Source organism: Triticum urartu, chromosome 5, assembly GCF_003073215.2.
Source record: "Triticum urartu cultivar G1812 chromosome 5, Tu2.1, whole genome shotgun sequence".
Taxonomy (NCBI): domain Eukaryota; kingdom Viridiplantae; phylum Streptophyta; class Magnoliopsida; order Poales; family Poaceae; genus Triticum; species Triticum urartu.
The window spans coordinates 48,063,411-48,079,354 of record NC_053026.1 but is presented as its reverse complement, the minus strand read 5'-3'; the positions used below and the strand labels follow the sequence as shown (position 1 = coordinate 48,079,354).

Sequence of the window (15,944 nt, the reverse complement as noted above, 5' to 3'; positions counted from 1 at the left end):
TGGAGTACCTAACACCTTTCGGTCCTTGACCGAGGAGGGAGAAGCCGACGGTCGGTTAAGACGCGTTTAAAGTTCAGTTGAACAAATATATGATATTAGTACTTCGGTACATACAATCATTATACATAAAATTCTTTTACCCAAGTCACTTGGGGGCTCTTAAATTTATATGAGCCATTTTATAATAAGTGTTCTTCTTCTTAGTTGTTGCAAAGTTTTTATTACTATTATTATTCATCACTCCTTTTTTCAACACGAGTGTGTGGTCACTAGCCGGGGAGCCTAATTTCTCTCGGAAAGCCGCTAGAGTTTAGTTTGCTAAACTGGCCTAATGAGAAGTACTCCGCCTTCGGGATAGGAGGTTGAAGCCGTAGGCTGACCCGCTTGAAGTCTTGAGATAGGATGTGACATGTTAAAGCACGACAGAAGCACTTTTTTCTAAGACCAATTTTCGGATTGGCACCGAACACTTGATCTTGTTCGGACGTCAAGTTTTTACTAACGTTTTTTGGTTTTCCAAGCTTATGACACTTTTAAACTATTTGTGTGTTTTCAGCACAAGTCTCGCAGTGCAACGCCGGACACCTTTAGAGATTCGGCAAAAACATTCTCAGATATTGCTATATATGCATTGGTTTCGAATTGTGTCTTCGGTCAATAGTTGGGTTGCCCGGCTCCTGTGCTTGACTCCTACGTTTCGCTTTGTTCGGCTAGGTGTGCAAAGGGAGAACCGCTGCGATTGTGCTTCCAGCTCACATGGTTAAGCACCTCAGTGGAGAAAGCCGAAAACTGACTGTCACAATAAGCGTAAACTGGTCAACGATCCGATGACAGTGTTAAATGACGGGCCATTCATAACAATGGCCGAAGTGTTTACGGCTTGACCTCGACTGTCGTCGAACACTACCGGGGGCTATTAACTGGCCTCCCAAACTAAATCCTCGATATTTTGCTCTTACATTACAGCTGAGGTTTCATGATCATGCTTAGCATAACAACCCAAAGAAAGGAACCGATAGCGGGACTATTTTCTTTGGAAGACATTTCTTATAAAACAGTAATATAATCTTTGCCCTCATAAAGGCCTTATAAAGTAGGAAAAACACTCCTCGGCTACTAGCTGAGGAGGTGGAAGCCGATGGTCGGTCAACAAAGTTTTGTACAATGCGGATCCGAGCATTAATGATGTAAAGTACCTGGATACATAGAGTCATTACACATAAATTGTGATTTTACTATGGATATCGATCCTTAATTCGGCCACCCGTGCCCGCATTAAGGCTCGGGGGCTACTGGGCTTCGGGCTTATTATTTAAAAATATTAAAGGGGCACATCGATCCCTTGATTTGTTGTTGCCACCCAACCAGTGTCTCGGGGGCTACTGCATTGCCTGTTCAATGCAGAAAATTTTAAGTGCAAGACAGTTGCCGAGGAGATTTTGATCCTCAGGTTGGTCGGCCGCACCCAACCTGAGTCTCGAAGACTGAGCACGTCGCTTTTTGTGTCCCGAAGTATTCTGCTGAGCTAGGACTTGATCCTCAGGCCGATTTTGCAAATCAACCTGAGTCTCAGCGGCTACTGGGATCAGCGGTCTTACGTCATCCTTCAGGTGCATCTCGGGTTTTAGACTGATACACACCTTGAGGGCTACTGGCTATGTATCTCGGCAGAGAATAAATTGCACCAATAAAAAATATTGACAAAAAATCGGCCCACAGTCGGGGTGGTGCACCACCTCGGAAGCAGTCCGTCATAAAGCTCGGGTGCTAGTGGCTAGCTCCATAGAGGGCATTTCCGGCATTAAGCTCGGCTAAACTCCTTCAACTTTTTTTGAACCAAGGTGATATGACACCTCAGATATAGTCTGGCGTTGGAGCTTGGACACAGTCTGGCGTTGGAGCTCGGATATATTTCGGTGTTGGAGATCGGATACATTTCGGCGTTGGAGCTCGAAAACAGTCCGGCATTGGTGCTCGGCTGCAAAAAAAAAACCTCAAATACAGTCCGGCGTTAGAACTCGGACGCAAGAGGACACTGCCTCCCGGGAACAACTTCAAACTCGAGGTGTGGCATAAAAATAACAAGGCATTGATAAAGGCCGGAAACTTAAAGGGGCTCCTCGGATACCCGACGTGTAAACTCGTCGAATGCATTTCGGCAATCCTCGAGATCGAAGATGAGAAGATTTGTTGAACCAGTTTTCAAGACCAACAACCGAAGATGAAGAACAGTTCGGGAGAATCGAGGAGCGTCTCTAACTTGAAGACCAGTTCAGGGGGGCTACTGACGGTGTCCTGGACTAGGGGGTACTCACCACGTCATCTCCCGATCTGCTAGATTGGGACGAGGACCCCCATGGCCGTATACTCATGGGCCAGTTTGGGCAGTTGCCGCATACATGGAAGATTCCACAAGACTTGGTGATCAAGACAAGGACTCCTCCCCACCGGCGTATTCGGCTAGGACTCTTGTTATCCTAGGCCTCTGGTGCATTATATAAACTGACGCCAGGCTAGTCGATAGAGGATATACAACAATCATACCATAGGCTAGCTTCTAGGGTTTTAGCCTCTACGATCTCATGGTAGATCAACTCTTGTACTACCCATATCATCAATATTAATCAAGCAGGACGTAGGGTTTTGCCTCCATCAAGAGGGCCCGAACCTGGGTAAAACATTGTGTCCCTTGCCTCCTGTTACCATCGATCCTAGACGCACAGTTTGGGACCCCCTGCCCGAGATCCGCCGGTTTTGACACCGACACTCACTCACTCCCTCTCGGATGCTCTCACTCATATGGTTGGTGGAGTCACTCAAATGGCTCTCAACCTTACATAGGATGTGTGGCATGCTCTCAAGTGTGGGGCTAGTGGTGGTCACACTCATCCTCTCATAGAAAATGCTCTCAATGTCACGTGTGGTGGAGTCACTCATGTCACTCATGTGGTGGTGACTCTCCTCACATGGCAATTGGGGCATCTCTTCACATGTCGTTGTCGGAGAGATGTTGGTGCAAATGTCTCCATGCTCAATCATGTCGTGGTCGTAGCCGTGGATGAAGGCCGAAGATGGCACATCATCACTCTCCTCGAAGACCAAAGATAAGGTCTCATGAGCGGTCTCGTAGCTTGACTCGGAGTATGAGTCCAATATTGGCGCCGTCTTCATGTTGTTGAAGAGGTTCGTGCTCGTCGCCGTGGTCGAAGAGGATGGCCCTTGCTCGACCTTCTTGTCGCTGTCTTGTTGTTGGAGGCCCAAATGATGTGGCGCCTCGCAGCTCGTCTCCATGAACGAAGGGAAATTCCCATGCTCGGCCATCTTCCTTGAGGGGCTTCCGAAGATGGAAGTGTCTCCCTCGCGCGTAGTTGGCCGCCTTGTAGTTGAAGATGTCGATGTAGGCGAACTCACGGGAAGTAGGCGAAGATGCCATACGTCCAAAGGCGAAGATGCCTTGATAGCACTTGGCGAAGATGCTGAAGTGGTTGGTGTAGCCGTAGCTCCGTCTTGGTGGTGCTCGTCTCGCGGTCTTTTCTTGTGCTCATGAAGTTTGGACTTGGCGTGAAGTAGGGCTTGTTGGGACTTGTAGGAAGGCGCATCTCGAGCATCTTCATGTTGATGGTGGCGTTGTCGCACTTGAGCTCGTAGTAGATGTCGTTTGTCGTCGTCGTGCACATGTTGCTTGGAGGTGACTTGCCCTTCACGACGAGGTGGATCACGAACATGTGGTGGTCGCCATGGAGATGTGGACGTGGACGTCTTGCGCTTGTGTCGCTTGGGCGCTCCGAAGAGGATCGATGTGCTTGCCGCCGCCTTGAAGATGACGAAGGGGAAGTAGACTTGATCAAGGCCCGAATCTCCTCCATCCTTGCATCTTGCTCCTCCTTTTGTGCAGAAAGCTTGTTGTCGATGTAGTCCCTTTTCCTCGCTTCGGAGTGACGAATGTCGATGGAGAGGTTCTCGATGCGCTCTCGCAGTCTTGATTGTGTGTCTTGCATTTGTCGTTGTAGATCGAAGATTGACGCTTTGGTGATGTAGTTGTTCACGCCGTCATTGTTGTGGAAGACCGGAGATGAAATGCCTTGCCTATCCATCACAAGATTCGAGCCAATATGAGTGGAGAAAGAGAATAACGAATACCAAATGTACCTTGACCGAAGTTGAAAGTGGATCAATGATCACTCCAATGTGGGCAAGGAAATAGCACAATTGGTACCAATTCTTGTCGGTTTCTCACACCTACACAAGTAACGCTTATGGTGGAGCTCGATGAGGATAGTGGCACAAAAATTTAATGCAAAATGTTAGCAAGAGTCAATAATGTTGAAAGAGATTCACAAATTCGCAAGTGTAACAAGTAGACCAATAGCAATATGTGGCACATGGAAACACACACACGGATAGATAAATGGGGTCATGCAACCAAGGATGAGCACAAAATGTGGAATCCACGGAAAACGCTCGTGTTGCACAACTCAAGAGAGACGCTAGCACGATTGCTCACTAGGCGGATACGACACTTGTGTACAACCTATAAGATGCAAAATGGATAACTTTCTATCCCAAGTATGCTATGTATGTATGGTTCCCGGTGTTTCTCACAAGGTGATCCAAGATGATCTTATATACAATGTGGTATGATGCTATGGAACTTGCTTACAAGCTTTTTGTTCACTCTTTTTCTTTGCTTAAAAGCTTATTCTCTTCTCTTTTTTTTGTATGGCCACTTTGCGAAATGCACAAACCAAGGTAGCAATTGTATATATGCGGGAACAAACTTGAGGCACACGAGATGATATGATACCAATATGATATGGTATGTATGCAATGTATGGTGTAGATCACTAATGTGCACAAGTAACGTTGCCGGCAATACTCAAATGGCTAGTCTCGATAGGCAAGTGACGCAAAATGGGCTAGGGGTTATCAATGCAATGGCAAGGGAATATACAATGGAGGGATACCATGATACCAAGATGATATGGAGGTTACCGTCCGTGTCGATGATGAGTGGCGGTGATCTTGATGGAGATACCAAGATGATGGAGACTCGTCCCTAAGTAGCCGAAACACCTTAGGAAACGAAAAAACCACAACTCAAAATCTCAAGGACAAAAGTCAAATGGTGGTAGCGGAATGCGGTGGTGTTGCACTAGGCAATGCGGAAGTGGAGGTTATGGTGGTGGACTATACACGGTGTCAGAGTTGAAAGCACGGTCCCTAAGTAGCCTAAACACCTTAGGAGACACAACTCACAACACAAACAAAATTGGGTTAAGTTGAGGTGGCGGAAGTGTATGGTTGGCAAGGTTATGCGAAAGTGGTGGTGGTGGTCGATGAAGAAGCACCGTCCCTAAGTAGCCGAAACACCTTAGGAGACTCAAATCACTCCTCAAGCAACCACTAATGCGATGGGGAACAAAATTGGTTAGGTTGCGGAAGGCTATGGTGGTGTAGCGGATGATATGGTGGAGGGCCTAGGCAAACTTGCCAAATTTCAGAAAATTTGATGGAGTCAAATGATGTTGGTGGTATTTCTGTGGGAAGGGGGATGTCAAGAGCTTTTAACGAGCTAAAGAACGCGAAAATCGGAGTTCGGATGAATTAGTTATGGCCGAAAGAAAAATAGCCGAAGGTGATATCTACAGGAAGCGGACGTCCGGAAAAAACGGTCGTCCGGTCGCCGGACGTCCGGTCGGGTCGGAAATCCGCTGATTCTGCTTGGGTTGTGTCTCCTAAGGTGTTTAGGCTACTTAGGGACCGTCATCTCGGATCTGGAGTCGTCCGGTAAGGTTGGACGTCCAGTGGTTCCTACGGCTCCGAACGTCCGGTAAGGTGACGGTCGTCCGATGTATCGGGGTCAACTCCAGATCCGAGATTCGGGACGCAAATTTGGGTGGAATTTGGGGATTTTGGGGTCAAAATTGATGAGATTTCGTGGATGAAAGATGGAGAAACTTGGGGAGATGCTAGATCCACTCGAAACCAAGCAAATCCATGGATCAAAATCAACAAAACATCATCAAACCAACAAATCACAAAAAAAAATTGGGGCTATTTTTGGTGGGGATTTTCAAATTTAGGACGAAATCAAGCAAAAGAAGGCTAGAAAACGGTGGGGGAGGCTCCGAAATCGTGATCAACGTGGCTCATGATACCAAGATGATGTAGGGTAGGAACCCTAGGGGCCGATATTTCACGAAAGGAGCGGATCCCGTCCAAGAACACGAAGAACACGAGGGGAAAACGAGGGAAACACAAGAGGAAACACGAGAGAATCACTCAACCAACAAGAATAGATCACACATGCGCTAGATCGATGAACACAAAGGTGAGATACAAGATCCAAAGTCAACAACGGACGATACAAAGGTAGCCGGTCTTCTCCGTGAGGAGGTCTTGATGTTCTTCTCCAAAAGGAGGTCTTGAATCCAAAGGGATCTTCTCCGAAGAGGCCACGGTCTCTCACGAGGAGTAGAACCGATGTGGATGAGCGAAGCTCTATCTCTAAGTATGAGCTAAACCAACGCTAACCCTCAAATGGTGGAGGTGGAGGAGTATATATAGTCTAGGGCCACGAAGGGGTAAGTGAGGGCGAAGGGATACATGGGCTCGGCCCGATACACTGTGCACAAACAGGCGTCAGATGTCCGACGGGTACCGGACGTCCGGTGGCTCACGAGGCTCCGGTCGTCCGGTACTTGTCGGACGTCCGGCGTTTTGGCTCGGTTGACGTGGCGCCGGATTTCCGGAGACGGTCGGACGTCCGGTCGCTGGAGTGTGTCGAACGTCCGGGACTTGTCGGACGTCCGCTCGTTTGGCTCGGGTGCGGGATTGCCGGTCGTCCGGTCCGGGCCGGTCGTCCGGTGGGTCTCCAGGCGTCGGGCGTCCGGTTCCGACCGGTCGTCCAGTGGCTGGAGCTTCTTCCGTAGCTCTTCTTCTCGTTCCTCGTGCTTGGTGTCCTCGCCTTCTTGTCCATGGTCTTCCTCTTGGTTCCTGGTCATGCATAGCACACATGTTTGAGGTAGTAGCCATGTCTCACGTATGGAAAGTGATGGTTCGAAAAGGAGCGAGTTCACCTTATGTCCAATGGTGTATAGATGAGGTCTCGTCTTATGTTCTCTTAGGGCTTGGAGAGTAGTCTGAGTGTACATGGGGATGAACGTGGGATGCTCCACATCAGGGACACTTTGTCCCAGCACGCGCTACCCGTCGGACAAGTACGCTTGTGCTGCATCCACCTCAGCACCGTCTCCGCTACCCACCTCTGCTCGCGCAGCCCTTCGGGATCCGAACTGGCTAGCTGCGATGTGTGGGGAGTTTGACGCCCCGCAGCGCAACCGTACGTGGCAGCTTGTTCCGCGGCCTCCCCGTGCCAACGTCATCACTGGCAAGTGGGTCTTCCGCCACAAGACTCGCCCCGATGGTTCCCTTGAGCGCTACAAGGCGCGTTGGGTGGTGCGCGGCTTTCGCCAGCGTGCCGGCGTGGACTTCACCGACACCTTCGCCCCGGTTGTCAAACCGGGCATGATTCGTGCTGTTCTCCAGCTCGCTGTTTCTCGCGCCTGGCCGGTCCACCAGCTCGATGTGTCTAATGCTTTCTTGCATGGCCATCTCGACGAGCAGGTGTTATGTCAGCAGCCTACTGGTTTCGTCGACACCGACTATCCGGACCATGTGTGCTTGCTCTCCCTTTCTCTTTACGGGTTGAAGCAGGCGCCTCGGGCATGGTACCAGCGGATAGCGGCATTCCTTCAGTAGCAGGGGTTCCGGTCCACACGGTCCGATGCCTCCCTGTTTGTTTATCACCAGGGTCCCGCCACCGCATACCTCCTCCTATACGTCGACGACATCATCCTGACTGCTTCTTCGCCAGCGCTCATTCAGCAGATTACAGCTTGCCTCGGCACCGAGTTCGCCCTCAAGGACTTGGGAGCTCTTCACTACTTCCTCGGCATCGAGGTTGTGCGCCGGGCCACTGGCTTCTTCCTGCACCAGCAGAAGTATGCCTACGAGCTTCTAGAGAGAGCGGGCATGCTTAACTGCAAGCCTGCTCCTACGCATGTCGACATGAAGGCTAAGGTGTCCGCCGTCGAGGGTTCTCCGGCGTCCGATGCTCCCTTCTATCGCTCCATCGTCGGTGCGCTTCAGTATCTCACACTGACGCGTCCGGACATTCAGTATGTTGTCCAGCAGGTGTGCCTTCATATGCATGCTCCTCGTGACACTCATTGGGCTCTGGTGAAACATATTCTTCGGTACATAAGTGGCACCACAGCTATGGGTCTCACCCTGACGGCATCACCTGACACCAGCCTTGTCGCCTACTCCGACGCCGACTAGGCTGGGTGTCCCGACACTCGCCGCTTCACTTCCGGCTACTGTGTCTACCTTGGGCCCTCTATGATTTCATGGTCGTCTGAACGACAACCCACGGTCTCACGATCGAGCGCCGAGGCTGAGTACAGGGCTGTGGCCAACGCCGTCGCGGAGTGCTCTTGGCTACGACAGGTACTTCAGGAGTTACTATGCGAGGTTACCAAGGCGACGCTTGTTTACTGTGACAACATCTCCGCGGTGTATCTCGTTGCTAACCCTGTCCATCACCGACGGACGAAAGATATTGAGCTCGACATTCACTTCATCAGGGAGCACGTCGCACTTGGTCATGTTCGAGTTCTCCATGTGCCCACCGATCAGCAGTTCGCCGATGTCATGACGAAGGGACTACCCACCTCGACGTTTGAGGGATTTCGGTCCAGTCTCTGCGTCACCGGCGACGCTTCGACTATGGGGGGGGGGAGGGGGGTGTTGAATATGTGTACATGTACGTAGGTCTGGGTTCTGTATGTCACACCTGTAGTGTCTCTCTCCCCCTGTATGTACTTGTATCTTGGGAGACAAGACACCGGTCGCACCCCTTGTACCTATATATATGTGCCTAGTGCACGATCAATAATTATCGATGCACCAAATCATTTTCTACACACAAGTAGCATAGCAGCAGCAATAAAGCACCTTCTGGGCTGATTATTGCTTGTAAGTGGAGAGATTCTTCGCGCTGGACCAAGTGTATGATTCGGAGTTAAGTTACTACTCAGAGAGCCACGGAGTTGTCCATATTTAAGCCCAGATCTAAGATCTGAGCTTGCATAGGCTTCACAGGAAACCGGGCTTGTAACACTGATGTCCGATATAGGATAAAACTTCTCTCGTACATGTGGGATCCCATCCTCCACCTACTTCCTTTCTCGCAGCCTGTCATATACTCCCTCCGTCCAAAAAAACTTGTCATCGAAATGGACAAAAAAAGGTATATCTAGAACTAAAATACATCTAGATACATTCCTTTTTATTCATTTTGATGACAAGTATTTCCGGACGAAGGGAGTATTTCATTAGAGGTACATCATAAAAAAACACAGAAACATCCATACTTCCAGCCAGCGCCTTTCGCTTGAGATGTATTACGTTGATCAATACACAACACTGGTGTCTCATTAGATACGAATGATGTTACTGCAGTGTAGTACTTAAGTAGCATGCTTAAGCAACATAAAAAGCTGTTGAACCAGCACAATGCATGGCACGAACATCGCAACTGAAGCATGCTTTTGTATTGTTATTGCCTATAATGATTATGTTACACTGCATCTTCTTCTATCAGAATCTTTCTCACACGCACCAAATAAATTTCAGATGCAACAGATCATTCAAGAACACCAAGGTGTTGGACATAACAATAATGCGCAAGCCCCCTTGGTGAAGTCCCAACGCTGACATTACTTGGAACCTACACAGTTCAGCTATGTTATTAAGCTAATTAAGCCTGCTTTTTATTGTATTTACCCCTTTTCTTTGGTAAAAAAACCCTGATGGGAAACACATTAGGATGACAGAGATGAACCATAATTGGAATGTCATGGCATTGCAACAGGTGATATGTATTTGCAGGCAACTCAAAGCAAAAGGCAAACCAACCATGGTAGCTGTCGAGTGCATCAGATATGAGGAATTGCCTAAATAAATAGAGTTCCCATCCGTAAAGACAAGTATTGATTATTATTTTTTGCTTGGCTGTTCTAGTAGCAAAATCTAGTTTCTTCTATAAATGTGTGCCTGAACACACACTACGCTTTGTAGGCTATAATTTAGATATTTTGCAGCTCACAACTTGATGAGCACTAGAAGCAGATTGAACCTGTCCAGGTTCAGTAGCCAAAGTCCATTAGAACAAAATGACTTGTACTCTATAAATATGGCTGAATATGCTACTAAAAAGCTGCCCAGCTTTGCAGCATCAGAACCATCACTTTGTACTCAAGTTAGTGACCCATTTGTGCTGCCATAAGGTGTAGGCAAAGCTGCTTGGTGATGATGCACCAAAATCAGTATTAAGGTATAATGGGTTACTTGTGTTTGTGTAATGTGCTGCCATACCATAAGGAAAAGGCTGTCATTTCCAGGTTGTGGCCTGGACTCGAGATTAGGGCAAGATGAGCACAGTCAAAAGTCAAGAAAACGAGCCTCAAAACAAAGATTATATTATGCATCTGAAAGCATTCATGAGATTTATCAATTTGGGAATTTTTTACTTCTTTACATATTAAAAAAAAAAGTTGATGTAAAATAAAAGAAATTAGAACAAGGAAAGGGCAGATATTCTTGTAGCATTCTTTCTTTTTTCTGCCACAGTATCATTCCTCATTACCGAACACCATCAGTCTATCCAAAACTAGATCAAACCCAGATTTAATTATCTTTACCTTTTCCTCTGCAGCATCCAGATTGGCCATTTCTGTAACTGCCATGTTTTTGCATCTGTAAGCCCTATTATCCATTTTAAAAAGAAGGGGGGGAGATTAGGACTCAGTTTGTTAAATGTAAAAAAGAATCACTTGAGCCGGACACACCTTTGCATGACTCTCCGTCTGACTTTCTAAGGCCGGCTTCAAGAAGTAGAAGACAAAATAAAATAATCAGCAAATAACTGTTCATTCACATAGCAAGTTATTGTGTGAAGCAATACAAAGACTAGTACAGGTTTATAGTGTCCATGGAATCTCCAGTAGGGAAAATCCATACTCATTGAGGATAGATGAAACATGTTGAAAGACCTCACGTGGGGCACATATATGACATACATGCTGTTGTATAAGGCAATATATCGCTAACATAGATCTTCTGTTTATACAATGTAGCAATTATATAACCAATTGCAAGCAGCGCGACGATTGAAAGAATTGTTTGGAGGAGAAAACTGAAATTATGCAATATGAGATAGAAGGCAATAGAACAGTGTGCAAAAAGGGTTATCACATTCAATTCAATACTTGGTTTTATAAACTGCACAATATACATATTCGGATTCATTAGATTGATGTATCATGTCTATCCTAAAGCAAAATCTGTTAGCTTCCACATGTTCTGTAGTCAGAATTTATGATCTAGGCGCTTCAAAGGTACGAGTCAAGAACTGCATCACACTTCTGTATATTTAACTGAACTTTACAGTCATTCAAATTCCAACTATTTCAAATCACTTTAATTGTTTTGTTTTGGTTTCCCAAAGTGAAAGGTGTCAATTTCTTTAGGCTATATGATCCAAATGAAGTTCAGACAAACTTAAAGAGGTTAGTCATGAATTGCATACACCTAGTGTTTGCTGAACTAAATTGAACTGTCCTCCGGGGCCACAGACAAGTTAAGGTAATGAGCTCTTCCAACTCCCTGTTTCTTGCAGGACCTGGAGTTTGTAGGCTAAATAAAGTACCATACTACCGTTAGCACAAATTTCAGTCTAACATGAATAAAGAAGGCTCATGTCAACACCATTAATATACCCCCAGCTCCAGCGCCTAGATTTTTTGGAGCTGGGAGTCATGCCAAACAGCTGCCACCATAAAAAATATGGAAGTGCTTGTTTTTGCCAATTTATCTGCCATGCATCCAGAAAATAAACAGAGAGAAATGACACAGGCGCATGTTCTGTATTCATGCACCATGCAATAGCATTAACCAAACACTTGATGTTGATATGGGCAATTTTACTTCTACAAACAATACAAGGCAGTGACAAAACCAGAATAAGTGAAGCCAAGAACAAACAGAATTGGCATTTCACACTGTACTCATGTCAGATATATTAATATGGAGATCCAGTGTTTCTGTCACAAATGTTTTCACTATTTACGCATGCATTAAGTATTCATTCTAAGATTTGCATTTCCATGACAAAAATACATACGGTACTGGAAAAGGAACTAACATTCTCCTTTTAGTTGTAGTGTGTGACTTCAATGCAGAAATCATCAATAATTGTATCCATCATGAAACTCATATAGCAATCTACTTCACAATGTAACAATATCAAGCAATGTCTTAGAAGATGAAGCACAAAAGGTGTTCTTAAAGTTTGTTTGTCTGTTCGATGATGAAGAAAATAGGAAAGAAGTGGCCAGACAGGGGATCTGATGTGGATGAGTATATGGATAACTAATAACAGGCTGGTTGTTACTAATACTTTTGACATATGACATTTCATTAGAATAACTATTGCAACGGCTTTACTCCATCAATTATTTGCTCTTGTTTCATTATCTCTGTCATCACCTTTCCCAAGTGTTCAGAAATAAGAAGGGTTTGTATCTGATTACATTATATGATAAGCTAAACATTAGAGCAAGAATCAGCTATTCAAGCAACAAACTGATGAAGTGGATGGAAACTTTCTGAATCTAAGTAACATCTTGGGGGTTTTAGATTCTTTCCATTAACAAGAACAGAATTTAGTGAGAAAAACATTAGAAAACATGTTAAATTGACATATAGCATCAACCAAGACAAAAGAAATATGCTTCTTGAAAAAATATTCACAAACTACGCATTCTCCGCACATATTACCAGGAAACTACACCTTTTTTTAGCATGAGCTGCAACAATAGGCCAACAGGTTAACCACTCTGAGGTCAGCAGAGCCACATGTGCATGCCATGTGGTTCATAGTTGTCCAGCTGGTAAAATGTGCAGCTTTATGATAACATTAGCACAATAAGTACAAATCTGGGATTAGGGTTCGAAAAGTAGTAGTTCAGTGATAATTTTGAGATAGATAATTGCTGCAAGAAAATTTCATTTGTTTAAGCAAGACAACTCTGAAAACATTGCAGCAAAAAAAAACAGAATTGGCGTAAAATCAAATGCAAGGTTCAACAATATATAACAGTTGCATCCTCCATATTACCCCAAAGAAAACCTCACATGTGCTACATAATTTAAATGTGTTGCAATCTTATTATTGCTTGAAACTTGGCTTTCCGGTAGAATACACCAACTCTGGAATTCAGATACTAAAACTCTTAACAGTAAATAAACAATATCAATTACCTAGCATCACTAGTGCAGGAAACAGAATAAAATAAATCAATATTTCTTTTCGTGTAATTGCTCAATCTCAAAAGCAATCACATCCCATGATAACCGATACAGAGTACGCGGAGAACTACTAGTAGCATAAATAGTTAAGCTAACTGCAAGAACTCTGTACAAATTAATCCCATGAAATTAACTCAGACAGTAGACTTTACCTATCTGAGTGAACCAGTATTCGAGCCAGAAAAAGAGATGGAGTCTGACTTCCATTGAAGATCACCACATGATGTCAGAACTTTTGAAAGCATAAAGTCATCAGCATCATGCCCTTGTTGCTGCATTAGGTACATATACTTAAAAGCCTCTTCACAGAGGCCATTCTGAGCAAATCCTGTAATAATCACTTTCCATGTTACTAAGTTGTGTTCTGGCATGGCGTTGAAGACTCGTCGAGCTTCGTCAACTTTTCCACACCTCATGTACATATCGATCAATGAGCTTCCCACAAACACATCTGAAAAGGCAGGAGTCTTGTTAACAACACCGTGAATCCTCCTTCCATCTTGCAGAGCCTCTAGTTTCGCACAGGCTTTCAAAGCGGAGGAATAAGTGTAGGTATTTGGAGTCACACCATCCCATAACATATCATCTAATGACTTAAGTGCTTCGGCACTATGACCAACGCTATTGTAGCCTGAAATCATAGCTGTCCACGAGACAGCATCACGGTCTGGCATTTCTTCCAGAATTCGTGCAGCATATGTATACTCTCCACATTTACAGTAGCACCAAACAAGCGTACTCCCAATTTGAAGATTCTCTTGAATGGAATTCTTTATTACCTGTGCATGCAGTTCCTTACCAAGACTGAGTGATCTTATGGAGCCACAGGCACTAAGAAGACCAACAATGGTAAGGTTGTTAACAGACACCCGTCGCGTCTTCATCTGTCGAAACAACATGATAGCCTTTTCAGCCTGGCTACTCTGCGCATAGCCCGAGATCAGAGAAGTCCATGTAATAGTGTTTCTTCTAGGCATCATATCAAACACTGCCTGAGCATCAGACACTTGCCTGTTTCTGGCATACATGGTAACAAGAGCACTGCCGACATGGATGTCATTTTTGAACAACTTCTTCACAAGAGCACCATGCAGCTGCTTCCCACATCTTAGAGCCTTCTCTTCTGCGCAAGCTTTGAGGATGCTGCACACGGTGAACTCATTAGGGTGAAATCCCTCAGAGATCATCGCCGGAAACATCTGAAGGGCCTTATCCCCATGCCCATGCTGCACATAAGCCGTGATCATTGTTGTCCACGAGATGACATCACGAGAGGTCATCTTATCGAACATCATTGAAGCACTGGCAACATCACCACACTGAGCATAGAAGTGTGCAACGGCACTATCCAGAATCACATTGCTCCACCCTCCTTTCACAACACAACAATGGACCTGCTGCCCTAGCTTAGCATTGGATTGCTCACCACAAGACTTCAGCAAGCAAACGAAACTCAAGCTGTTACCTCGCTCCCCGCTGGCCATCATGTCCAAGAACAGCCTGACGACCTCACTGTAGTTGCCCGACTTCAGATACCCATTCATCATAGCCGTCCACGACACAACGGTCCTGTCAGGCATTTCATCAAACACCTTCCTCGCGTCTGAAATCTCACGGAACCTCACATATGAAGTGATCAAATTATTAGCCAGAAAAATCCCCGGACCATCTGGCGACCGCACAGCAACCCCGTGCACTCGCCGAACATCGGCCACGGTGCCGCAAGAACGCAACCAGGAAGCAAGCGTCTCCGCGTCCGGGGAGCCTGGCGAGTGCCCCTCCGCCTCAGGGTCTTGCTCCGGAGGGCCGTAGCCACCATCTGGATGCGCTTGAGCACGCAAAGGTTGGTCCCTGGCCCGCGCCCGGAAAGATTGCGCCCTGAAATATTGATGCTCGGCCTTGCTGCTCTTGTGCCGGCCGGAGCTGCGTACTTTCCGCGGGGAGCTGCTCTGCTGCTGGAATGGTGGGAGCGGATAAGTTTGGATTCCTGGGGGCGAGAGAGAGCAACAGAACAGCATCTGGTTTCCTCCCTCCCAGCTCCGGCGCGCGGGTCGAATCAGAGAGCCGGAAGAGGAGCGAGGGGAAGACAACACCAGGCACGGACGGAGTGGTGTACCTGGTGGTCCCCCGCCCGCTCTAGGGGGCGGCGAGCAAGCGGCGCAGCACCGGCGGCGGAGGGTGGGGGAGTGAAGTAGCTGGAGGTGACGATGGGGAGACTGGGGTTGCCTGCCGGAGGCGATGATGGTGTTGCTTGGCGTCGCTCCGGCGAGTGTGGGTGTGGATGGGTTTTTGTTTTCTTTTTCCTTTCTTCCGTGGATTTTGTCCAGCGAGTGGACCAGGGTTTACAAGAGTTAATATTTTTCCCAAGAGCTGGGCTAAAGAGTCTGATGTTAGATTTTCGGAAATCTTATCTAGCTGACATCAAATATTAAGATTTTTTGAGTGAACGCCTTTTTAACCGTTGGATTGAAAACATGGATGTTAAAGCATCTCAGTGTAACGTCAGAAGG

General features: G+C 46.3%; 1 protein-coding gene across 2 annotated transcripts; it reads right to left on the bottom strand.

Moving 5' to 3' along the window:
- Positions 1 to 9,414: 9,414 nt before the first annotated feature.
- Positions 9,415 to 15,679, bottom strand: LOC125507797 (pentatricopeptide repeat-containing protein At4g18520, chloroplastic). Of its 2 annotated transcripts, none has more exons than XM_048672302.1 (4): positions 13,587 to 15,679; positions 10,914 to 13,062; positions 10,767 to 10,830; positions 9,415 to 9,793 (listed from the first exon to the last, which is right to left on the bottom strand). In XM_048672302.1, exon 1 carries the CDS (start codon positions 15,450 to 15,452, stop codon positions 13,587 to 13,589), a length of 1,866 nt encoding a protein of 621 aa, XP_048528259.1. In that variant the 5' UTR covers positions 15,453 to 15,679; the 3' UTR covers positions 9,415 to 9,793; positions 10,767 to 10,830; positions 10,914 to 13,062. The 2 variants fall into 2 exon arrangements, with proteins under 2 accessions (XP_048528259.1, XP_048528258.1); XM_048672301.1 differs by having other exon boundaries at positions 10,914 to 10,949.
- Positions 15,680 to 15,944: the final 265 nt, after the last annotated feature.

Coding starts and splice junctions, on each gene's coding strand:
- LOC125507797 (XM_048672302.1), bottom strand. CDS start 15,452: ATGCTGTTCTGTTGCTCTCTCTCGCCCCCAGGAATCCAAACTTATCCG.